Here is a 26986-nt window from a genome sequence, read left to right on the forward strand (position 1 = left end):
GAGGATTATGCTAAGTGAAATTAGCCAAGCAAAGAAAGACAATTATCATATGGTTTTACTAATATGTGGAACATAAAGAATAGTGCAGAGGATCATAGAGTAAGGAAGGGAAAACTAAATGGGAAGAAATCAGAGAGGGAGACAAACCATGAGAGACTCTGGACTCTGGGAAACAAATTGAGGGTGGCAGAAGGGAGGGGGTTGGGGGGAATGAGGTAGCTGGGTGATGGGCATTGAGGAGGGCATGTGGTCTGATGAGCACTGGGTGTTATATGCAACTAATGAATCATTGTACATTATATCAAAAACTAAGGATGTACTGTACGTTGGCTAATTGAATTTAAAGAAAAAAATGAGAATGCCAATGGTTGTATGGCATCTACCTTTCCTAAGACATTCAAAAGAACATTAAGACATTTTTGACAATTTTTTCTTATAAAAATGTCAAGAAATGTACTCTATGAATGGAAGTAAAAAGACAATACCTATGAAAATATTTGGTCTGATACAGTTACACGTATCGACATAAAAATAGAATTAAGAATATTTTCCACTTAAAATAGTTCTGAGCTGATCTTCCTCAGCACCTCTAGAAGTATTTTCTCAATTAAAAATATTATATTTACAGATTGGAATAATTTGAAAGTGTCAATAATGTCAAAATCATTCATGGCAAAGTGCCACTTTGAGGAAGACGTGAAATTTTATGAAGAATTTAAAATAAGATGATTGAAAACAAATTTTACAGAAAAATGTGACACAGTATAAACTGATCAAAGCACCATGGGAAGTTACTCGTTTTATTTCATATTCAGATAATCAACCTTAATTTGTTTTAATTTTTCTTCATTTTAAACAGATTAAGAATTTTTAAAAATCTTTTTCATTACCTCTCTTTATAGAACCAGTGATATAATAAGCCAGTTTGTTGATCAATTAAATAAATTTTCAAAATTACATAATTTTAATAATTTCATTGCCCTATTCACACCCAGAACTGACTCCTGTAGATACTAAACTATATGGTCACTGTAATTATAACCTTGTTCTTGATTCTACTTTCTACCTTTGACAGCCATGTTGAGCCACTGAAGTTCAGATAAAACAGTCACTAATTCATTAAGTCATTCATGTATTTAACAAACACTTATTAACTCCATCTATTCGCCAAATATTCTAGGTGCTTTGAATATATTTGTGAACAAAACAAAGATCCCTGGCTTCATGGGGTCAGCATGTTAGCATGGTGGGGTCGAGTATCACCTAGCGATAAACAGTGGGCATAATGAATAAATAAATTGTGTCATGCATTAGGAAGTGATAAATCCTTTGGAAAACAAAAATTCAAGCAGAGTAACAGGGATTGTGAGTGTGAGAAGTGTAGGGAAATGAAATGCTGCACGTTAAATAGGTGAGAAGGTGACATTTGAGCAAGGATTTGAAGGGATTGGGGGAATTCGCTGTGGAATTATGTAGGGGGAGAGGAAGCTGGGAGAGAGGAAGCGGCTAATGCCAAAGGCAGAGGACACACCTGGAGTGCCTGAGAAACAGGAGACCAGTATACCTGGAGGGGGAAAGGCGGGTGAGTGGAGTAGGTTATGAGGTGTGAAGAGAGAGGATATGATACAGGTGAAGTCATTTTAAAATCCTCTACGTATTGTTGCATGGCAATATCTAAAAGCATTTTTATCTCATTAAATCTTGTGTATTCTCATCTGTATTTTAGACTGGGCTTTGTTGCTAAATATTAGGTAATCTATTTCTTTCCTGCTTCTGGAGAAGGGTGTCAGATCCTTTGCATTTCCTTGATTTCTGGCTCTTCTAGACTCGCATTTTGGGTCACAGAGCTCTTTGAAGTTTTGCTGTCTCATGGAATTTTAACAGTAAGATTGAGTTTAATGGTTTTCTCCATTATATATGTTGATGAAGACTTTGTGAAAAATTTATCATTTTAATAAATGAAATTATGAAATATTTTAGTAATTTGCCAATAAATTTTATAAGCCTTGCCAAAAGTGATACATCTATTTTTAATTGAAAAGTCAAACTTCATCTATAAAGCATGATGTTTATTTAGAGTGACAACTCCCGAATACAGAGTCTTGGCACCCTACTTATTAGCTATGTTATCTTGTGCAAATAACTTATACTTTCTCAACTTCCGTTTGTATAAATGGAAATCTGCAATAAGACCCACATCACAAGATCATTGTGAAAATTTTTTAAGGAGTGTGAAAATGTGATCAAATGTTAAATGATATACAAATGCTAGCAACTGTAGTTATCATCAAAGTTGACATTAGGATACCATTAGTCCATTCTAAGCCTTTAAAAAAGCATTTTTCAAGTTTCTTCCCTAAATGCTTTATTTTTCTGCTCAATTTTTAATTCCAGTGTAGTTATCATACTGCGTTCTATTAATTTCAGGTGTACAATACAGTGATTCAACAATTCCATGTATTGCTCAGTGCTCATCAGGATTAAGTGCACTCTTAATCTCCATCACTTATTTCACCCATCCCCCCACCCATCTCCCCTCTGGTAACCATCAGATTGTTCTCTATAGTTAAGAGTCTGTTTTTGCTTTGTTTCTTTTTTTTTCATTTGTTCATTTGTTTTGTTTCTTAAATTCCATATATGAATGAAATCATATGGTATTTGTCTCTGACTGGCTTATTTCACTTAGCATTATACTGTCTAGATCCATCCATGTTGTTGCAAATGACAAGATCTTATTCTTTTTTATGGCTGAATAATAGTCCCATGTGTGTGTGTGTGTGTGTGTGTGTGTGTGTGTGTGTGTGTACCACCTCTTTATCCATTCACTTTGTTGATGGGCAATTGGGCTGCTTCCATAATTTAGTTATTGTAAATAGTGCTGCAGGAAACATAGGGGTGCATATATCCTTTCGAATTAGTGCTTTTGTATTCCTTGGGTAAATATCCAATAGTGTGATTAATAGATCTTAGGGTAGTTTTATTTTTGATGTTTTGAGGAACCTCCATACTATCTTCCATAGTGGCTGCACCAGTTTGCATTCCCACCCACAGTGCACAGGGGTTCCTTTTTTCCCCACCTCCTCACCAACACTTGTTTCTTCTGTCTTTGATTTTGGCCATTTTAACAGGGGTGAGGTCATATCTCATTGGGGTTTTGATTTGCATTTTTCTGACGGTGGGTGATGTTGTCTGCTCAGAATTCTTAATATTTTATTTTCAAACTGTTTTAAAAAATAAAATCCTTAAAGAATAATTAAAGGAAGGGATTTAAGCTAAGTATGTTAGATTCCATTGCTTCTCAAACTTGAATGTGCATAGCAGTTACGTGGATGTCTTGTTAAATGTAGTCTGATTCATTAGATCTGAGATCGAACCTGGATTCTGCAATTCTAACAGGTTCCTACAGGATAGACATGCTGTCTGTTTGCCAACCAAACTTTGAGTATCAGAGTTGTATACTAATCTCGACATAAAATGTGTTTAGCTACCTAATGTTAGCTTTGGCATTTCATTATATTTATGAATTATAAAATACTCTAAACACAGTAACCTTAGTGTTTTAAACGCTGAAAGCAAAGTCATCACAGAAAGGAACGGCGAAAATAAATTTATCTATACATATAGGAAAAGAGAGAGATTAGAGAAGAAGAAAGGGAACAGAGAGAAGCAATACCCAAAGTTTGGGATCTGCTTTACTTCGCTGATGGAAATCTGAGAGTTCTCAAGGAAATTGTTAATCCAGATTCTGTGGCTGAATTTTACTTTCCTTAAGGAATATTTTGTCCTCAACTATGAAACTAAACTCTTGGGATGCAAAGAAATTACTACTGTTAAGCCCACACACTGATAATGAATATATGGCTTAGATTATTTTTTACCAGGTATTTTGGTCTTATTTATCACAACAGTTATCTCTACTCCCAATATCAATAGGTCATTAAGTATATTTGTAAAATTGTTAAGCAAGATCCTAAGTTCACGGTGCTGCTGTTGAATGTTTATCCAAAATTTAGATTTGGTTTCTGGAGCCTTTATCTCTTAATAAAACATACAGTCCTTCCTTTTTACCTTTGTAGAGATTTTTAGAGATTTTCATAGAATATAGAAAAGCATTGTTCAAAAAATACACCCAAGGTAATATAAGAAATAAAGTGATAGAGAAAAAATGAAGCAAGGTGAAAGTTTGAGGAATTAAAGAAATTCAAATTTGATTTAAAAATTGCTTTGTACCTGTGTGACTGTGTGCTTGTATTCGCTGTTATGTAACTTCAAACTAGACATCGAGGAAACATGGACCAATGCCGCAACATTTCCTCAGGTTTCGTGGCCACTTACACTTCAGGCAAACCAAAAGTATTCTAACAATTAGCTAATGGGAGTTTTGATGAGAAAAGCAAAATAAACAGGACAGAAACAGGTCTGTACAGCTTAATGGATAGAGCTGAGGCTTTTGCAGAGCTGGTTGATAGATGTACATCTGTGAAACTGCTAACACTATAAGCAGTGTCTTGGGAGGAAACCACATCATGTACCAAGAATGGACTCTTGAGTTGAGACCATTCTCAGTCATAGAGGGTGGGACACCACGTTCCCAAAGTGCGAAGTAGTCATCCTCATGGTGATGTTTATCGGATGAGCTGCGGTCAGCTGCAGGTTCGTCTTCTGTGACATCCCGGAGAATACCATGTTCATATACATTTACCCAGTACCTAGCACAGTACCTGGCACAGTCTGTAGGTTCAATAATTATTTGATCAATGAAAATGAATGATTTGTGGCCTTTTTATTTTCTTCTTAATATAACCATTGAATGCAATAGACAGTAAATAAAAAAGGGCATCAACTATACATGCCCACTTTTTTCACTTCAGTTTCTATTGGGGAAAATAAGTCACATACAGTGATTGGACTTACCAAGTAATGAGTAATAAGTTCAAGCTTCCACTTTTATTTGCCCTTGCAGACAGACCCTGGGAGCACAGAGCATTTTCTGGCAACAAATGGGAATCTGGCCAACCAGTGATCTTTGCATTAGCATTCTAATAACCAGAGGCCAACGTGCCATAGTGCTGTGTCAGAACTAATTTATGAAACCGGGTCCAAAGGCTCATTAAAATGGTCACAATTCAGTGACTGCCCAGTAAAATTAGACTACAGTTTCATTCCCATAACAGTGAATATTTTAACATACTATTAAGGACATATTTCAAGTGTTAAAACTAGCTTTGATTCCGTGAAAGGAAAAACAACAAGATTAGAAAGCCATTTACTTTTGTACCAAATTAGCTCCACTTTCAGCTCTAGGCTTAAAAATACTTCAAATGTCCATATTTCAGAGCACACGGCAGGCTATGCTTGCATTTGCAAGTCTGGCGTGTTTTTTTCCTTAGAGTAAAAGCACTTCCGGGCAGCTCCATCAAACCACAGTGTTGTGAACCTACCTGGCCCAGAAATCTCAAGCAATCAACTGGGTCGAATGTATTTCCCCCACTGCCACCAGACAGATCTCCTTACAGCATTCTTTTAATCATACATCCTCCCTCCGTGATGCCAAGACTCCTGGGGACTCAGAGTATATTACTTTTCCTAATACTTTCCACAGCCAGACCAGGATTGAGTGGCATAGCAAATGTGACATCCAAAATCTGGTAAAGAGCAATGAGAGAGTAGGCTAGGTTCTAGACGGTGAGTCTTACAGCTCTAGTTGGAGGCTGCGGCTGACTCTCAGACAGTCCTCTCTCTCAGGACAGGGACAGGTATCAGTCAGTGCCTGGCCCATGGGCCATGCTCAATAATAGAGACGGTTGTACTGAACTGAGCTAACGATATTATTATAAATGCCATTTAGTTTCTCAGTTCTTCAGACATCTATGTACATGACGTGGGAATAATGATTCCTGTTCTGCTTCATTCACAAGATTGTTTTGAGGGTCTAAACTAATAAAGGCACAAACACTCTTTAACGGAGGGTGCTTATACTAGAGAATTGTAGGGCTCATGCATTCCCTTGTCAAACATAACAGACTGTCTTCTTTATCTCCTGAATTTTTATTCAATGGAATAGTAATGAATCCCTAAATCTTTTAAATGTGAACAATAAAAGACTCTGAACGACTATTCCTGGCAGTCTCTATGCCATGGCTGAAATATTTAAACTTTTATTTAAACCTGGGGAAGGAAACAAAACAAACAAATCTCAAGAATCAAGAGAATGCTTTGAACTAATTCTTTTTGAAAAATATTTCTTTTAGTTTTTTTCTCCATCTAAAAGATGATATTGATAATGTGGATGCCTTATTCTACTGTAAGTTAGACATCACTTTGATATCAAGGTGAAATTCCTGCAGACATGACAGATGCCAAAAGGGATCACTAGTGGTAGAGGTAAGTAGCAAGTGTCCATTTACTGTAGTAGTGTAAATAATATGTAATTGAAGAGATTAAATTGTCTTTTTGCATGAGGATATTCCAAATTGAAACATGGCAAAGAAATACATGGAAAATATTTTTCTAACTATTTCAGGGTATCTCATAAACCAGTGTTCTGAGAGCACACTGTTTTGTTGGATGTTCACAGGTGTGCCATCCAAAACGTACTGTGTTCATATAGAGAGAGATATATAGAGAGAGATATAAACATATGAGTTAAACATAACTGAATGCTCCCTTTTTTCAGAATCTTATCCTTTAATATGCTTACAAATATCCAAGAAAGAGATATATTATAGCATTTTTACTGAACTTATTTTACCATGATTTATTTGTTTGGCAACATACCTATTACCATCTTCCAAAACAGTTCATACGAATACCACTTTAGGAAATGTGCTGACAAAGTGTGTTTGGCTAGACACACTACAACCTGTGCAAGGATATACCTTCTGGTCTGTATGAATTTAATCAACCAATAGACTCATTGAACACCTATCGGGTGAACAACACTGCAGGATAAAAGTCCAAGACCAAAGACAAGCACTGCACTGTCTGTGCCATTAGAGCAATGTCATAACATAAAATGGGGGTGCCGACGGGAGAGTCACAGGGTTTGGGTGTCGAACTGGAGGTATCTTCCCAAGAGTCATAAAGCATAAACTAATAGAATGCTGTTACCATCATCTTAGTCGCATGCTAACGAGAATCGGTGAAACAAATACGTGAACGTGTGTTGCATATCATTTCTGAGAATGACGCTTGGAGCAGCACCTGTCTCTGCTTGCCTCATCTCATTTACCTCAAACCAGAATAGGTTCAGCTCATTGACTTTTTCCAGTTCTCTGACTTTATAGTTATTTCTGTCATGGTATATTGGCATTGCTTATTTAGCTTAGATATAAAGAAGAAAGGAAAACTGATTAAATTTTTTAGAACGTGTAATGTATTTTTTAAGTAGTTTACTGTGAAGCTATATAGTTTGTAGCCCAACAGGGTATTTTTCAGTTGTTTGATTCTGAGGTTTAATATTAGAAGAATAATTTTGGAGTGAATTTTTTTTCAACCTATTTTTTTCACACTAACTTGAAATATCAAAACTTCAAAACAGATAGGGGGTCTGTTCTATAAGTCTGTTAGTTGGTCCTTACTGAGGCTCACAATGTCATAGGACAAGATGCAGATGCCCTTCCTCCATCTTTGTGGAGGTCTGCTGTCTCCACTCATCTCCTATCCATGGGTAAAAGTTTAGCTCCCTTCTGCTTTGTCCCTCAGGCCAGAAAGGGGTTGGGGGAGTTCTTCCACACAGGTATGATGTATATTGTATTCAAACAGAAACACTTCAAGAGACTGCTTTTTAATGGCGCTTACCTAACTTTACTGACTCTCTTTACAAGAATATAATTCTAATACTCAGATAATAGAGTCCACCTTCTTGATATATAAGTACCTTTATAGGTTCTTATGCAAAACAAGTAGGAATTTAACTAGGATTTTTTGGATGATCTCAAAAAGATTTGCTAAGAATGGTTAAACCTACAGCCTTTCTTGAGGACAGTACACGATTTCTAAATATTAGTATTTGGTATGGCTCTGTTTCCAAATTAGGGAATTTAAGAAATAACTTTATTTTCTGTATCTCAATGTTTTATTCCAAAGCCCCTACCTTATAAGAGGGATGGAAGAGTGAACCTTGGTTATTGTTCTCTTGCTCTACCTATGGGAAAATTACCCAGTGTCCGACAATCATGGAAGGAAACCTCAGATGTCTCCCCAGCATTGACCACAGAGTTTACTGTTCAGATGACATTTGCCCTGTTTGCATGGTCCCTTCAAGGCCAACAGCTCTTGAGACATGAAAACCTGAGCCTTGGCTTCCAAATAAACCGTGTGTCCTGAAGATACAATTAAATCTTGTTATTTATAAAGTTCAGTACAATGGCAATGCTCGTTCATACAGAGCTTGGCAAGACTTCATGTTCACTACTAGTTGAGCTCACTGCCCACCGTTTCTTCTTCCTGGACCACATCCAACCCCTTTCACCCTCATCCCTGTCCATTAACATCAAGTTATGGATGATCTCCACTATAGCAATATGAAATATATAAAATACAAGTATTTCCTTTAATAAGATCAAAGGAAAATTATACTTTTGAACACTATTTTATGTCTATAAGAAACAAAAAATTTTCTTTTCCATTTTTTAAAACTTTTGAACAGAGGCTGATGTCTGGAAATACTGAGTTTAACAGCCTTTCACGAAAGGCTTTCCATTGTATGTGTATGCTGTCAAACTCCTAAGTTTATCCTCAGAACCACTGACACCATATTATTAAAAAAAAAGTGTTATAATATTTGTGTTGACAGACAAGTCTCAAGCTTTTTATTTATTTATGAGAATAGTTTTACATTTTCAGTTCATAATGGAGACTCATGGGTTCTGAGCTACAGACACACACATTGTGTCTTATTCTATTTCATGGACACCTGTCTTCTACCATCATTTCAAAGCTTATAAAAATAATAGAAATCTGCTTTTGTTTCACTCAGTTTTTTGTTCCAACTCTGTCACATCTGAAAGATTCAGACAGCCTTGATCTTTGGTGTGCCTTATCCCAAATCATACAAGAGTCACTGTCTTTATGATTCATTCTCACAACTGCCCTCTACCCAGAACCCAAAATTATATCCCAGTCAAATTAGATGTAAAGTTCTAATTGGAGTCTCTACTAATCTATTCATATCCAATAATCCACCCACCCACCCAACTGCTCTTCTTTCCTGCTATTTCCTTGTTCACAATCTTTGCTGAAACCACTTGTTCACCAAAACTCACTACCCCTGACCTGAATATTTATCAATTCACAACTTACCATCATTGTTCCCATTTTCTTTTTTAATTCTTTATTAGTTATTAAGTATATACAAAATAAAATTTATACTATATTAGAGTTATAAAGAATGCTGCTGTTCCCACTGCACATGCACCCTTAATAGTACATTGTAATTAATTTTCAAGTCTCCTAGATGGCCTACCCAAGTTCCACATTCTTTTCTGCCCTTTAAAGGTAACCTTCATCCTAAATTTATTGTTTATCTCTGCTTGCTCTTCTTTTATTTTATTACATGTATTTTGATTCCTATGTAACGTCTGTTTAAATTTGTATTTTTATTAACATAAAAGGATTCATTCTGTCAGTGTCTTTCCATGACATCATTTTTTGGTCACTGTTATGTTCCTGAGATTCCGTGTTGTTGCCTGTGGCTCTAAGTCTCTGTATCTGTCTCTCTCTCTCTCCCCTGTTGTATAGTGTTTCATTTTGTAAATATATCACAATTCATTTATCCAGTTACCTATCAATGGATATTTGTGTTTTTCCATCCAGGAATTTTTTCCATCGTGGTGTACTGCAATGAACATTCCTGTATATATCTTATGGTACACATATGCAGGAGTTTCTCCAGGTGCATACCTTCTGGTTCATAGGGCTTGGGCATTTTAAGTTCACTATAAACTGCTGAATTATCTTCCAAAATAATCGTACCAGTTTATGCTTATACCTGCAATGTACACATATTCCAGTTGCTCCCAAACCTCACCAACTCTTGATTTTGTCAGAATTTGTTAATTGTTGTAAATTTAGTGAGTATCAATTGTGTTTCATAGTGTTTTAATTTGAATTCTCCATTATTATGCTCACTTCGGCAGCACATATACTATTATTGAATTCTCCATTACTGGTGAGGTTGGGTGTCTTTTCATGTGTTATTTAGCATTCATCTTTCCTCTTCCGTAAAGTTCCTTTCCTGTGTTTTTTTTTCTTTTTTAAAGATTATTTATTTATTTATTTAACAGAGAGAGAGAGAGGCAGCGAGAGAGGGAACACAAGCAGGGGGAGTGGGAGAGGGAGAAGCAGGCTTCCTGCCGAGCAGGGAGCCTGATGTGGGGCTCAATCCCAGAACCCTGGGATCATGACCTGAGCTGAAGGCAGACACTTAATGACTGAGCCACCCAGGCGCCCCCTCTCCTGTGATTTTGCCCAATTTTCTATTTGGTGGTTTGTTTCTTTTTCCTATTATGTAAATGAGTTCTTTATATATTCCAGAAACAAATCCTTTCTCAAGGATTTCTTCATCTAGTTTGTGGCCTTTCTTTTCATTGTCTTTATGTGACTTTTGATGAGCAGAAATTCTTTTTATTTTATTGCAATGTAGTAGAATTTATCAATCTTATATTTTAAGGCTGGTGCTTTTTATGTCTGGTTTAAGATTATCCTTCCATACTCTGATCTCATAAAGATATTCTGCTACCTTCCTCCTAAAAGTTATGTATTTTTGCCTCTCACATTTAGGTTCTTAATCCAGTGGTAATTAATTTTTCTGTATAGTGTAAGGTAGAGGTCCAATTTCATGTTTGTCCTTGCAGTAACTGGTAACCAATTATTACAGCTCTGGAAGCCTATCCTTACTCACTGATCGGCTCTGCCACCTCTGTCCTAATTCAAACATCCACATCCGTGTGTGTCAGTGGTGCAGTGGTTCTTTTTCTATCTGTACCAATACTATAGTCTTAATTACTACAGCTTAAAATAAAACTTGCTAAGGCAACTTTGCCGCCTTTGGGTTTTTTCCCAAGGGTTGTTTTGACCTTTTGCTCTATCATATAAATTTCAGAATGAACTTATCCAACTCCACAGAGACATAAAAAGAATGGTAATTTAATTGAAATTATATAGAATCAAAATTAACTTGAGAAGAATTAAAATGTTTGTTGTATCAAGGCTTCCAATTTCTCTGTTTATGTAAGGTAACTGTAAAATCTTCCAATATAGTTTTATAATTTTCCGTATAAACATCTTTAAAATTTTATAATGTATTTATCCTCAGGTACTTTACTTTTATACTATTTAAATTATATCTTTTAGAATTATATTTTAAAAACATTTACTGCTTTGTAGAGATATGGAGTTGAATTTTATATATTGGCTTTGAATCCAACAAATTTATTAAGCTCTTTTATTAATTATAATAATTTGTGGATGCTTTGGAGTGTTTATGTGGATCCACTTATTATCAGCAATTATGACATTTCTTCCTTCACAATTTCTGATACTGTTTTTCTGTCTTCCTTCCCTGACTATGAAATCCAGCACAGCATTATACAGAATTGGTAATAGTGAATGCCCTTTGAAGTTTCTTAATATTAGGGGCTGGCTCGGTTGGAAGAGCATGCAACTCTTGATCTCAGGGTCATGAGTTCGAGCCCCATGTTGGGTGTAGAGATTACTTAAAAATAAATAAATAAATAAACTTTAAAATAAATAAAATAAAAAAAATTCCTTGATATTCAAGAAAGTGTGGCCAGTGTTTCACTATTGACTGTGACATTTTCTAGAGATTGTTTTTTGTAGATATCCTTAATTAGGTAAAAGAAGGAAGTTTCTATCTCTTCCTAATTAAGGATTTCAATGTAAATGGGTGTTGAATTTAGTGATTATATGGTCATGTTCTTTGGGCACTGTCTCCCGCCCCCTCTAGTTCACAAGGACATGAAAGCTAAAGTTCAAGTTCTGGTTTCAACAAATGTCTTCAAGGAATAAGGTAGAGTCAGTCTTCCACTTCCATCTGAGTTCCTGCTTTCATTCAGATGTAGGCTTCTATGAACTCCTTACTTTCTTACAAGCTCAATATTGTCTTTTTTTGAAAAAAAAAAGTTACATTCTATAGTTGACCCTTGAACAACAAGAGAGTTAGGGGCACTGACCCCTTGTGCAGTCAAAAATTCACATATGGGGGTGACTGGGTGGCTAAGTTGGTTAAGTGGCCAACTCTTGATTTTGGCTCAGGTCAAGATCTCAGGGTCATGAGATCCAGCTCCCATGTAGGGCTCTGCGTGTAGCCAGGAGTGTGCTCGAGATTCTCTCTCCCTCCCCTTCTGCCCCTCCCCACCTCTTTCTCCCTCTCTCTAAAATAAATAGGTAAATATTTTTAAAAATTCATGTATAATGTTTGACTCCCCCAAAACTCAGCTATTAATAGCCTACTGTTGACTGGAAACCATACCAATAACATAAACAGTAAACATTTTTTGTATGTTACCGGTATTATATGCTGTATTCGTACAATAGAAGTAAGCTAGAGAAAAGAAAATGTTAAGAAAACCATAAAATTCATCTATAGCACTGTACTGTATTTACTGAAAAAAATCTGCACATAAATGGACAGTGCAGTTCACATCAGTGTTCAAGGGTCAGCTGTATTTTATATAGAAATTTTGGTTGTTTTCACTGCTGGTTGGCTCATCCACCCCTAAACCAGTGTATTTAGTCCACTCTCAGAGAAGCATTCCCTTTCTATTCTGTCAAAATAATGTCCCTTGCTTCTTTCAAAGCTTTTCTTGAAGTTTGCCCTTTTTTTAGATTTTCCTTTTTATCATTTTTAGGAATTTTAACTTTATTAAATCTTGTTTTTTATGTGATTTTCCGAACCTTTGTCACCCAACTTTCTAAAACCCCCTAACAGTTTTACACATTTCTTTAAGAGAGAAGTTGGTCAACTGTATATAAATACTCTTTCATCGTGTACTTAAGTATCCTATGTCTTATCTTAGAGACTTTATCATGGTTTTAGTTCATGAAGGCCAAGGATGTGCTCTCTCTTCTTCTGACCACCAAGAACTATAACTACACATTCTAGTTGCTGAGTGCATGGTGTTATTCCCTCAGTACAATTCCACCCTCCTACATTCCTTTTCTACATAGATGGAAGATACTGTCATGGGAAATTAATAATTCCTCTTGTGAACAAAGCTCTATTCCATGCAAATGTTTATGCAAACTGAGACATTGCTGGCAAAAATCCAATTTAGAAGGATATCTCATTCTCTCTCTCTCATTTTTACTAAGCATCCCTCATTTCCCTACCTCACTTAACATTGTCTTTTTTCATAGTTCTTATCACTTTCTAATATGTTATATATTTTTCTTACTTATTTTGTTTGTTGTTTACTATCTATTTCTCCCCCAGTAGAAAGTAAGTTTTACAAGGGCATGGAGCTAACCTGTTTGGTACATGACATAGCTCAAACAGTGCCTGGGCTGGAGTAGGTGCTCAATAAATAACTGTTTAATAAAGAATGGCATATAACATTTGTAGAGGCAAATGGCAAAAGGAAAAAGAAAACCTCATGATTTACTTTTCTTAAATGGATTAATTTTTCCTAATCAGTGCTATATTATTTTTTGCTTTTAGATATCAATATGGCAGGAGAACCCAAACCATACAGACCAAAACCTGGAAACAAGAGGCCCCTTTCTGCACTTTATAGGTAAGTAAGCAATTTTGCAAGACAGAGTCATGGAAACTTGTTATGACTTTAAAAGGCAATATGACCTATAAGGAATCAAGTGTTTTAAAGAACAGTCTTTCCTGGCGTAAAGTACAACAAAATGCTGGTGATCAACATACAAATATATCACACAGCATTGGCAGGGATCTTGTACACCTAACCTTCCTATCTCCACTTAACCCCTGTACAAGATTCTCCTGTAGTAAAATCTAATAGAAATCTCTCATGACTCTACTGACAAAGTGGTGGAAAGGTCAATATCTTTTGAGTACTGTATGCCTTGTACTGTAGATATTTTTCCTATGTTGTTTAATTTAACTTAATTTTCATAACCATCCTGCATTGTAGATATTGCTACTCTCATCTTACAGATCAAGAACCTGATAAATGCATTTTCTTAGAGATTTTTCCCTAGGTCACACCACTTGTAAATGATGGCACCAAAATTCAGACTCATGCTTTCTGATGTTATATCTTGAATTCTTTCCACCCGATCATTCAGCCCTTTTTGTCACGAACTACATGTTCATCTCACCCCTATTTCTCTAAAACAGTAAATGCAGTCCTTCCCTTCTCCAGAGAGACATACTTAAGTACCTTTAACTTTTCCTAATATACTTGGGTCTGAATCAACTTAACATTCTGGTCTTTCCCCTCTGCATGCCCCAGTTTATCTGTGTCCACACCCATAATTTCAAGTGTAGGTGGGTAAGTAGATGGCATTGAGCCTCTTTATTGTTCTGGGTAAACTTCTATCATGTTAAGTAAAATTCAGTTCCTTTTGGGAAGAAGACAAGAGTAAACTCATTGAACTTTAAGTTCTTTAAAAACAGCCACTTTTGACAAAAACTATTCTGCTGCTAAGCCATATGTCGTGTTTGATGGACTTTTGCCATTGGTTTTTGTATTGTTAAGTGTGGATTTTGTATTTCTCTCTCTGTTCAATTCCCTTTTGTTAGATTTAGCCAATTATTCCAAGCTACTGAGGTCTCCTATCATCCAGTTTATTTAGTCTTCTCCCAGATACGTATCTTCATTCCATCAGTGTCCACATCCCAGAAGCTAATGTAAGTGTTGAGCAAGGCCCCCCTTTTCCCCCGATATTATTTGGATAAAGGAGAATTGAGTTACACTTGTCGAAATTGATTATATTCTGATCTAGTACAGTAAGAAGAGCACTCAAAAGATAGCTTGGAGCTGTTTTTTTTGTCTTTGTTCTTGAGAACTAGCATATCTCTTTTTTTCAGCCACTCACAGTCTCATTTCCCAAACTATGAAATAAAAGGGTTAGAATTCGATGAGTTTCAAGGTCCTATTCTTTCCTAACACCCCAGTGCTCTCTAATGTATGACCATCAGAGATCCTAAAGAATATATTAAAAATATGTCTTAATTGCTTTTATTATTTTAACTGTGTGGATTTATTTAATTTTAACTTAAAAATTTATATAAAAATGGAAAGATGCAGGTCTTTACAAATTTGATAGAGGATCATAAGGCAATATTGATATGTAAGGTCAGAAATGAAGTTACCAAAAAAAAAAAAAAAAAAAGAAATGAAGTTACCAACCAAAGGCAAGTGATACTTTCTGTGCCTTGTTTGAGGTAAAGGATAATATTAATAAAACTGAAAAATGCAAGTTCTTTTTTGATCAGATTCATTTTTAAATGTATGCGTAGAAGTGGTGCTAATACAGAACATTTGAAAAGTTGAATTTTCAGTAATTAACAAAACAGCCAGTGGCTTATTTTTCTCATCAAAGAGTTACCGCGATGCAGTAATGTTGGTTTTCATATTTTCCCTGTTCTCGGACTGTTTAGATTTTCTTATGAAAATAGAAGCTTATGACAAGAAACAGATGTCTTTTTAACTATTATTTCTCTATTACTAAATTATGTTGAATTGTGAATTCAAACAAATCAGAAGCAGAAGCTCATTTAGTCTGATATATTGTATACAAATCACATTAGTGGAGAATGCTTACTTATCCTGTTCTCATCTGTTTACACAAACGAAGGCTAGGATGTCGTGAAATTACAAAGCAGTAGCAAAGGGAACAAAAGAGAGCGAATGTGCCGCTGAGAAAGCCTTTTTATACACACTTTCTCATTCTCACATAAGCTTCATAATAGTAATACCTTCTTTTTATGTGGGCAAACTGTGCTTTCATAGTCACTGTTCATCTGTTCACCACAGAACCCCACAAGGTTGGTATTATGTGCCTTGCATTATAAATGAGAAAACTACGTTTCCAAGACAATAAAGGACTCACCCCCACTAAGGTAACAAGATTGGAAACTGAACTCTGGTATTCAGCCTTCATTTCTAGGGCTCTTTCAGTAGACAGAAAGAAGGGCATGCTGGGCAAAGAAAATTCCAGCTCCCCGTATTTACTCACTCGCTACTATCTAAACAATACAAATTATAAAAAGCAGAGATTCCTGCCCACCAAAACCAATAATTAGTTATATTTCTATCCATGAATATCATGCAAGCAGGTGGCAAAGGAAAGCCTCTACACTAGGCATAGTGTAAGAACAAGAGTTACAACCGATTTTTGTGATCATAGGGCACACAGTTTGTGAGCTTCAAGTTCTTTATCTCACATAATGGTCGTATAATTTCCTTCATAGGATAAAATTAAATAATGGAGGCGAAAGCACATACCTTAGTGTAGGTCATATGGTAGCAGCTTGAAAAGAGGTTGTTTCTGCTTTCCTATTCTTTGTATCTTGGGTCTGTTTTCCTTATCTGTGAAATGAAAGAGCTGGAATAATTTCATTTCTCCATTCATTTATTCATTCATTCATTCATTCATTCATTCATTCATACAAGACGTGTTTATTGTGTGTCTACTATGGTTTAGACACCGTGGTAGCTCCTTTTCAAGGCAAATGACACGGAAAATGCCAAGGCTACAGGGCAAGGAAAGAGCAAACGAAATAAAAGTAAATTATTTTTCTGGTTACTAGTAACCTCTGATACACCTTTGTGCTCTAAGCTCTATGTCTCTATATCTATTTACTCTGTTGGGGATGTGCGTGATGTGCTATCAGACTTTCTCCTTCACCTGTATCCATTTCATCCCATCATCAACCACAAAATGGTATTTATATGGAATACACACTGAGGCATTATTTTGCTCTGTTACTTCTTTTAACAGGATTTTCAGTTTAGCCAAGGACGTTCACCAAGCATTTATCACATGCTAACTTAACATGGTATACATGGAAGACACAAAAAATTTTAAAAACATACCAAAGCTTTAAAATATTTACTGTTATACATGAGTTAGATGTACATATAAATAAGGAACATAAATAAAGTATGTATACATTCAGTTCTATAAGAAAATAAATGAGAGAGTTACTGATCCTGCCAAGGGGGAGGGGAGTGAAAAGTCTGGGTGACACTTGAGTGGACTTCCGAACAGGCAGGCATTCACTCAGTAGACAGAAAGAAGGGCATGATAGGCAAAGAAAATGTGAACAGGGTCCTAGGCACAGAAATAAAGAAGAGTATATCATGGTGAGAACTAGTGTAGTTCAATTGGTGAAGAACAGATAACTGGAAGATATGGTGGCTCAGGCTATTAGGATTTTAATATGCCTGCTTATCAGATTACGGAGATTAGGCTTTTATTGTCCAGGCAACAAGGAGCCATTTAAATATGGTAAGCAATTGGAAATGGAATGGAAGGATGAGTGAGAATCACAGATATGTCCAAGGTTTCCAGCTTAGGTAGCTGAGGGGATGATCACATGAGTCTGTTAGAAGAAATAGGAAAGACATGATAAGCAACAGCAGGCTCAAGTACAGGGTTGGGAAAGGAGGCAGAAGAAATTATTTCAGTCTTAGACATGAATTCATAAGGACAGACAATTCATTAGAATAGCACTTGTAATAAAAATGTCTCCCATTAAAGGCTATTTGTAAATGAAACATAATTAATCATTTGTGAACATTCCATAAATATTGGACCTAGTCCTAATGGTGAATAGCAAATCAATTCTCTAGGGAAAATATTGTAACTTTTAATAAATTGCTGCTTCAAATGTGCTGTGTGCATCACACAGTGTCTATGCGGCTCTAAAATAAAATTCTCCCCCAGGAAGTGAGTTTCCCAGCATGCCAAGTTCCAATTAATGTTAAATAATAGCTAAATGAGAATAATTGTATGATGGCTTTGTTTCTGCTTGTAAAAGAGACAGACCTTTCCTCTCTGATGTGAGTATAGCTGACAATCAGAGAACAAAAATACTATTTATCAGAGCTGACCAAGTACAGGTGTTCCCTCACCTGGAGGCGGCCCTCCCAGTCACAGGGAGCACAATGCAGTAAGACGTGAAACGAAGCTTCGTTCCACTCATTGCGTGGATATCACTAGGTATCATTCCCAAATATGGCTTTATGCCACATATGGTTAGACCACTGCCTTTTATAGCAACCTTCCCACCTCACAGAGATGACCGTGGAAATCAAGATTGTCACTACAAGTATCTTTAAGGCTCCTTAAGGTTGTCCCCGGATGACCTGCAGTCATCACTGTCTTAAGATCGCCACAATTAATGTGATAACCATGAAGGCAGGTTGTATTATAGGAACTTCAAACAGCAAAACACTTTCAGAGCCTGGACCAAGTAAAATGACTCTGCAGGAAAATATCTCTGTGATTCGTTTACTACTTGACCTACTTTGAGTTGTGTTATCATCCTTCATGGTGACTCTGGCACATCATGGGACCCTCAAGTGACCCAAAATGTTCCTTAGGACCTTGACAATTAAAACAAAAGCAATAGAGGTTAATTTCAGCTAATGCTAAATAGCAAAAATCAATATGGAGGAAAAGCATCCTGGACACCTCTTCTTCACTGATTTGCTCTGTTTGTTGAGGAATGTTTATTATTTTATTTATTTTCTGTCTCCTTTTATAATGTCAAGGATAATAGACATACATTTTCATTTTTAGAAGCTTAGTACATCCAGTGTCAGTGCTCCCTTGGTAAAGGGAGACTAGTAAAGTCTTCCATTTCACTTACCTAATCAGGTGGGCCCGCTGAGAAAGCCATCTGGGAACGGACTCTGTGGTTTTTAAGTGGAATGTGAGATGGGCGGGGAACTGTTACTCCCACCCCCTGTGCTGCTGCACCCTGTCCTTCCGGAATGGGCACAAGCCCCAGTACTGACACGTCTACAAGGTTCAATTTGAAAGTAAGCTGTTGCTGGGTCTATGTAGCAATCACAGTCTCTTTTAGCTCCTGATTCAATCTTGGGCAAATTGCTAGCATGCAAAAATGTGGTCGCCGATATCCACAAGAGAAAATACAAAAAAAGAAAAAAATCCACTTCTAAAATTCCAAGCTGAATATCCATACATCTGGGTAATTGAGGGTGACTTCTCTTTAGTTCACTTCTCAAGCGAACATGAAATGCTGTTGAACCAGAAAAAGGTCCCAAGCACGCACTTGGAGGATGGTTTAAAATTGTGCAAATGTTTTATGTAAGTATGTTTGGTGGAAAGAGTGTCAGACAGGGCTGCCTTCTCAAATTGGCTTAGTGTAATCGATGATTCGAACTCCATCTCTTACTCATCAGCTTCTTCAGCTGCTTGAAGGAAACATAAAATTTCTTGAAAGGCGATATATTTAAGGAGTCTGGAACTGTTATGGATGCTCTATAAATTGTAGTTATTCTCATTATTGTGATTATTCAAAGAAAAAGGTCTATAATAAGGTATTTTAGGAAGTTATTTTAAACGAGCCTTGAGCTACAATAATGTGGCTAAAATTCGTACAGTCAGCCAAACAGGTTAACATTTTCTATAGCTGCCTAATAAAAAGATATTTTGGGGGGAAAAATTACATTTACTTAGAGTATGTCCCTCATATTTTGACACTAAGCACATGTAATTTATAAACCTTTTAATTTAAAATGTTTGGAGAAATGCTGACACCATCCCTATTAAAATAGTTCCGCTGCAGGCAAGTTCTCTGCTGGGTTAGGGAATGGCCTATTTGCAGTCTTCTGTGATGTTCTTGATGCATAAATATCCATGAATAAATATCTTCTTGCGTGTGGAAAGAACGTGGTATCAGTAAAGGGAGACTGGATGGTACAGTTTCTTAAAGCGGAGAATCCATCTCTAAGGCTTTTTGAAAGAGTACAGTTCTATTTGTTTGATTTGAGGTGATTTATGATAAAATCAAAGGAAGCAAAACCATGCAAACAATTTTAGAAAGAGATAAATAGTAAGGATCACGAATTAGGTGGGAGTTAGGGGTGGGGTGTGGCAGATAGGATCAAGCGAATTATACTTAGAAAACTTATGCAATAATAAGAAGTAAGCATCAGACTTAACTATGAGATTCCCAGCAGTCAAGGCTAAAAGGGGATGCACGGTAACGTCTGTAACCATCTATTAAAAGCAAGTATTTCAGTTTGAAACTATTTTTCCCTAGAGCACCTGGGTGGCTCAGTCAGTTAAGTGTCTGCCTTTGGCTCAGGTCATGATCTCAGGGTCCTCGAATTGAGCCCCAAGTTGGGCTCCCTGCTCAGTGGGGAGTCTGCTTGTTCCTCTCCCTCTGCTTCTCCCCCTGCTCATGCTTTCTCTCTCTCTCAAGTAAATAAATAAGATCTTAAAAAAAAAAAGAAAAGAAACTATTTTTCCCTAACTCTCTCTTCTCAGAGAAACTTAACACATATAAAAATATCTAAACAGCATGGTAGATAGTACCTTCAGTACTAGGTATGCAATAAACACACACACACACTCATGCACACAAAATATTTTTAAACTAATGGAACTTTCCTTATGGAGTCTCTCAGTAAAAACCAAGAGCAAGCCACACAGACTTTTCTCTGCTTCTCCCAAGACAGTTTATCACCTTATGACAAATTGCATAAAACTAAAAAAGAGTGACATTTCGAGATAGCTGCATCTCCAGAGAAGCCTAGATTAAAATTACCCATATTAGCTGCATGGGAGGAGGAGACAGAGAGCAAGAGTGGGCTGAGCCCCTTGGTTGGCTTATCTACCCAGCACCAAGGACAGGAAGAAAAAGACCATGCTTGGTTGTTTATGACCTTCTACACAGGGGCCTCTTGACCTGTTAATTAATCCTCCCCTAGGATGGGGAGAAACAGAAAAGAAATGGTAAACCCAGCATGGGACAGAAGGGGCTGAAATTTCACCTCTTCCTCACAGCTGGCAGGTGCAGATGAAGACATGCAACTCTTTCCTTCTAGCTGGCAACTTTACTGTACTTTAGAAGCTGCAGCCTCTCCTGAAATAGTTGCTTTCTTTCATTTGTGAAAACAGGGTTTTCTGTTGAACCAAAGCGTCCTTATCAGCAGGACTCAAGTGTTATGGCCTTTTATGCTATATGCTCTTTGTGTCTCACTATGTTTTTGTTCTTCTTGCATTGCATGATGGGGTATTAAGGTTAGAGCCCCAACAGAAACACCACGAGTCCCCACAAAGCGTAGGAGGATGATGGTCATTTCACATTGCTGGGTCAATGTGTAAGTGCTCCCTGCCTGGGAGGAAGGTGCTTTCTGGATTTTTATCTTCCAAAAGACAATGTCCTTCTTGTTCACAAGATGAAGTGTCTCTCTCCACTGTCAGTGTTGATTTCATTTGTTTTCATCATTTTATCTACTTGGTCATTATCTTTAGATCTAGTGACCTGTTTTTTAGAATAGTCTTGGTAGAGAACTTTGGGCCCTGAGCTTCCAACCTAAGCTAATTTAAGTTGGTTGTTTTTCATTTCAAAGAGTTATTTCATTCCTTTTGTTTTTGTTTTTGTTTTTTGTCCACCAAGGGCTCATATCTCATCTGTCTTCTCAATCTACACATTAAGTTCAAAATTCCAGGATGTGTTTCCTTTCCCACAAGACTACATGGAAGGATCATGAAAGAAATTGAAATGTGTCTCAAGTCCTATTTTTAAACAAATAAAATTAAAGACCAAAAAATCTTTAGTGTGGGAGTGGTACCCTCTCTTTACAGTGTTATTAATATAATGAAAACCAAGATCTTTTCCCAGCCCAGAAATGCTTTCCACTAAGGTAGTAAAGAAGGAAAACGCCTTTCTTATTGAATAAACATCCAAAATGTGGTGCACATCACTGGTAATCTGCTGAGAGTTCACAAAGACAGAAAGAAATCTCACCCTTTAATATAGCAAAGCAGATATAACCCAGTCTATATATGTTCTCAAGAAAAACAATAACTAATCCTCAAGTAAGAGGACTTGAAAACACCATTTGTCAGGCATAGTTCATTATAAATTCACCTGGTAATTGGGGTGACCATCTGTGTTAACTAATTGGCAGTTGGCTTTGTCCAGATGAAAATTAAGCTTCTCGTATCGCTATGACAGGTGGTTTAGCAACCTGCAACACCTAAGTTAGACTTCTCCCCTCCCACAGAAACTGGAAGATAGGGGTGCTATCTCCTTTGATGCTTACATTTCAGAGATGTCCTCAAAACATCTCAAAACATGGCTCCCACATCCTCAAAAAAAGACACGCCTAAGTCATAAAGACCTACCTAGTTTTTAAAGAGATTTATGTACATTTCAAAGAAGGAAGAAAGTCTACAATGACAACTTTTCTTGTGTAAATGATCAAGGGAAAAGGAGGGAGGGGAAATAGTTTTCCTAATTTTCAGGAGGGAGTTTTAAATTCCTAGGGTGTTGTCCCATTTTTCATTTTTCTTGAAGTACAATTGAGAGGGATAATTTACAGAGTTGCTTGTGTAAACCTGATGGGAAGTGCCTTATATGATGTCCCTTCCTGAGCAGTGTGTACCACCTCACTGATTGCTCCTCTGAAGTCCCAGCTCTTACTATAACATACCCAGCACACATACAAGGATGCTCTGTGACCATACCAACTGCTTATCTTCTGATTTAAAAAAAAAAAGTAATAAGAGAAGTGCCGTGAGGTAGATGAATGTCTGAGTACAAAAAAAAAAATGGGGAGAGGAGAAAAGATGAATGAATATCTACAGTCTAGGTGGATATAATTGGATTAATGAGAAGCCAAACAGCTTTTTTTCGTCTGTCATTTATTCTCACTTTTACAATGTGAATGTTTTTTAAATCACATATAAGTATTTTATAGAAGTATCTAATTTTGAAAAAAAAAGTATCTGATTTTGTTATCTTTATAAAAATGTATTTTCTCCTGATCAATTAAAGTTTGAAAAAAACTTACCACAAATTATAAACTAATGGAAAATGTTGAGCTATAGAAAGATTTTTTGAGATTTTACTCATGAGCAAGTTTGCCCAGTAAAAAAGTGAAGTTTGTTAGCTTTGGTTGGCTTTAAATATATTAATTAGAAAACGGTCCACACATTTCTTATAAAAATTGTATAAACTAAATGCAAGAATAATTCTTCCAATTGAAATGCCTCTTTTTTTGATGTCTAGAAAGATGAGGGCAAAAAAGACAGCATAGTCTCACTAGATTATTAATCAGCCGTGTATGATGAATGTTTCTCACCAAAATTTGTTCTTTTGGAAATTAATTAACTCTATTAAACTTTCAAAATTTCTTTCTAGTGGAATGATAGCATGATTGATAATTCAACCTTATCGGTATTGTTAAATAGCAGAATACTCACAGTACTAGTGAATCTCCTTCCAAACCCAAGCAGTGATGTATATTTCATTTGTGTTTACTGGATGGTGTCATAAAAGGACAGGAGGCTTGTTCTGAGTTAAGCATATTACATCGCAAATGAAACTGAGATGCTCTATAGTTTATCCTTTCATATTTGTTTGAATATCTTCTCTCTGGCAAAACTTCTGCTTATGTGTCAGAGTCACTCAGTCCTAAAAAGCTCTCTGTGGTCACTAGAAGAAGCACTGGATTGGAACTTAGGACACCTACAACCACATCATGTATCTGGTACTACCTGCCCATGCCAGCTAGGTGATTATAAGCAATACAACCTCTTTTAAGTTCAGCTCTCTTAGAACATGAAGGAATTGAGTTGAACCATTTTTTACTTCATTCCCGTTTCTAACACTCTGGTATTCTGCTGTTTATTTTCTAATCCAAAAACAAAAGAAAGGCAAAGGTGCTTTATTATCAAGTTTATTCCTATTTTTTCCTTCAAACTCTATCCAGTATCTTAAAACAGTCATATATTTTGACTAAACAATTCCATTTCCAAAAGTGTGTCTAAGAAAATAATTCTGAATATTTAAACAATGTAAAAATATATGTAATTATTCTTAAGATATTCTTTGAGTTTTATTTAAAACATTGAACAATTTGATCCAGCCAAAATATTATGCAATAATGGGTATGGGCACATTATTAGATGCAATGTTCATGAAGTGATCGTAATGGCATGGAAAAACTTTAAGGTTTGAGTAAACAAAGAAACAAAATTAGATAAACAGTATATATAACAGCATATAATTATATAAACATCATATAAACACACAACCAAAACTATTTAACAAATGAAACAAATATATGCAGAGAAAAAAAAATAGAGATCAAAATATTAGCTGTAATTCTTTGGACACTGAAGATATGGGTGATATTTTTCTTGTAAATTTAATACCTATGCAAATTTTCTTTAATGAGGATTTTATAACCAAAGGGAAAGGGAGAGGGAGAGAGAGGGAGAGAGATTTAAAAGCCAGATTTTTCCAGTGGTGGATGATAAACATCACACAGAAGCACTTGCAACAGGCACCAGTGAGGATTTTTTGTGCTTAGTGTTGTGCAAAATCAATTCAATAGATACAGCCCTTCATCTTTGGAACGACACTTCTTTAGTTACCGCGGTTATTTGAAAAGTTAGTGTTCTAAAAGGGGCAACTTCATTAACATTCAGGGCAGGCCAATAGCCTTGTGTGGTGAAGCAGTTGACTGCCAGGGCTAACTGCGGGAAGTGGCCTGTCAGTCAGTCAATGCCACCAGGGGATTAGAAGCTCCCTGTGCAGAGGGGACAGTGAGGAGCGGGGTGCAGGGGAGAGCGGCTGAAGTCACCTAATCTTCAAAAATGAAAAGTCAAAATTTATGAGCCCTTCAATGATGCAATAAAATAAGTCATCAGGAATGTGTAGTGATGGCAGTTCTTCTGACTACAGATTAGTGAACCAGGAGTAAGACAATGGCATTTGTCTGACAATAACTGTCCCTCTTTGTATTGAAAGCTGTAATCCAGTCGTTTTGCTGCTGTTGATGCTTTGAAAGGGCATAGCGTACGTGAGCTACAATTAGTAACAGAATAATTTGGAATAAAGCCCAGGTTATGTCCTTAGTATACAGAGCATGGGACATGGCAGCGAAAGAGGGGATAGGTTCTGTGTTCCAAACTCTTAACGGAGAGGATCAATCAATACAGGAGAACCAGTGGTAATGCGTCCAAGTACAGTAAACATATCAGAGTGTATTTATGAAGAAAGGGAAAAGAAATAGAGCATGACCCACAAGCCACAGAAAATCATGTGCGAAATAGCATTTGGAGTTGGATTGCTTAGCAACCTTAATGAAACTATCCACAGCGTCAGGGTGTACACATTACTGTGATATTGTGAGAATTCTGGAAGAATTGAAGTCAAATGGTAACTTCTCATTTCTTGATTTCCTGAAGATTGTCTTTTTTTTTTTTTTACTCCTTCTAATCTAAACTCAAAAGAGTAAATCTAATGTTTAGAATGTTTGGGAAGAAAAATTACATAATCAGCATGTGAAAATATGGACTAAATAGAGTATCAAAAAAGTTGAAACTCTTGGCATGAAAAAACATAAAGATATTATGAATAAGAAGTAATATTAAGCATCCATTTTAACTGAATAATCAAATATATTATTTTTTAAAAATGTGATGCTGAAGAAACAAAAAGCAAGAAAGAACAGCTTTATGCGTACGTGAAGCATAATGCGGGCAAGCAGTTATAAGACAATGTTTAGAGACAACACGAATTGGTAAAGAGAAATGAAGGACTTCACATGGGGTCAGCCCTGAGAGTCTTCTGAGGAATGCTAGAGACTTGGAGAAGAATCTGTCATCTCAGCAATTTTAAATGAACCACACCATCTCGAGCCTGAAAGAATAACTTATCTCTAAGCCTCTATTAACAGATCTGGCTCACGGATTTACCAAATTCAGCCTATATTAGAGATTCTCAGTGGATCTAGTGGAGGAGAAGGAAACACAGAATCACTAATTCTGTTGTTATCAATTATTAAGGACCTCTAGGACATTGTTCTGGGCACTGAGGATGCATTAGTTAACAAAATGGACAAAAATCCCTGACCTCGCCTTCAGGCGTGAGGTAAATGTTAATAAATAAAAATAAATAATTAAATTAAGCATACATTAGAAGGCAAGAGGTGTTATAGAAAAAGTAAAACGAGACAAGAGGGATAGAGAGTGGGAAGGTGAGAAGAGATGCAACCTTGAGTAGGTGGTGAGTGAAGACCTAGCTGAGAAGGTGATATTCGAGCAAAGACTTGAAGGAGGTGATGAACAGGTAAGTTTTACCTGGGGAAAAGTTTCACCTGGGTGGAGGGACTAGCAGCATAAAATCCTTAAAGCAGAAGCACACCCCGGTGTTAATAAAAAGCAAGAAGGCCGATGTTTCTGGAGTAGAATGAAGCAAAGCGGAGGGCTGGGAGGAGGTGAGAGGCCAAGGCAGAGAGATGCAATGAGGGTGCCAAATCTTGTAAAGCCTTGCAGACCACTGAAGCACTTTGGCTTTTACTCAGAGTGAAACCGAGAGCCTTTGGAAGACTTTAGACGAAGGAGTACCATGACAACACTTAAATTCTGAATAGTCAATTTAGCTTTATGTTGAGAATAGGTTATGAAAGAGCAAGGGAGGAACATGGGAAAACAGGCAAGAGATTATGACTCAAAGTGGTAACAGCTGAGATGAAAAGAGTGGTTATGTGGTGGATATATTTTGAAAGTAGAGCCAACAAAATTACAAACAATGTGGACTGTGAGAGAAGGAGCAAAGTCAAGGATATTATTATCTACTGCTAGATAACATGTACTGGCTTAAAAAACATATTATTTGTTGTATTCAGCAATCTGGGGTGGGTTTGGTTGAGCGGGTCTGCTCTTTGTGGTGTCCAAATGGCTTCTGTGCTTCCGTATCTGGCACTTCAGCTGGGACTGGCTAGAACAGCCCTGATGCCTGAACATCTTTCTCCATGTGGTCTCTCCATGC

General features: G+C 36.6%; 1 protein-coding gene across 1 annotated transcript in view; it reads left to right on the forward strand.

Moving 5' to 3' along the window:
• Positions 1-26986, forward strand: part of RALYL (RALY RNA binding protein like) — a 331636-nt gene that overhangs the window by 218588 nt on the left and 86062 nt on the right. The window contains exon 2 of the mRNA XM_026495820.2: positions 13682-13757. Within this exon, the coding sequence (XP_026351605.2) occupies positions 13682-13757 (76 nt within the window). The remainder of the gene's footprint in view (positions 1-13681; positions 13758-26986) is intronic.

This window comes from Ursus arctos, unplaced genomic scaffold, assembly GCF_023065955.2.
Source record: "Ursus arctos isolate Adak ecotype North America unplaced genomic scaffold, UrsArc2.0 scaffold_6, whole genome shotgun sequence".
NCBI classification, from domain to species: domain Eukaryota; kingdom Metazoa; phylum Chordata; class Mammalia; order Carnivora; family Ursidae; genus Ursus; species Ursus arctos.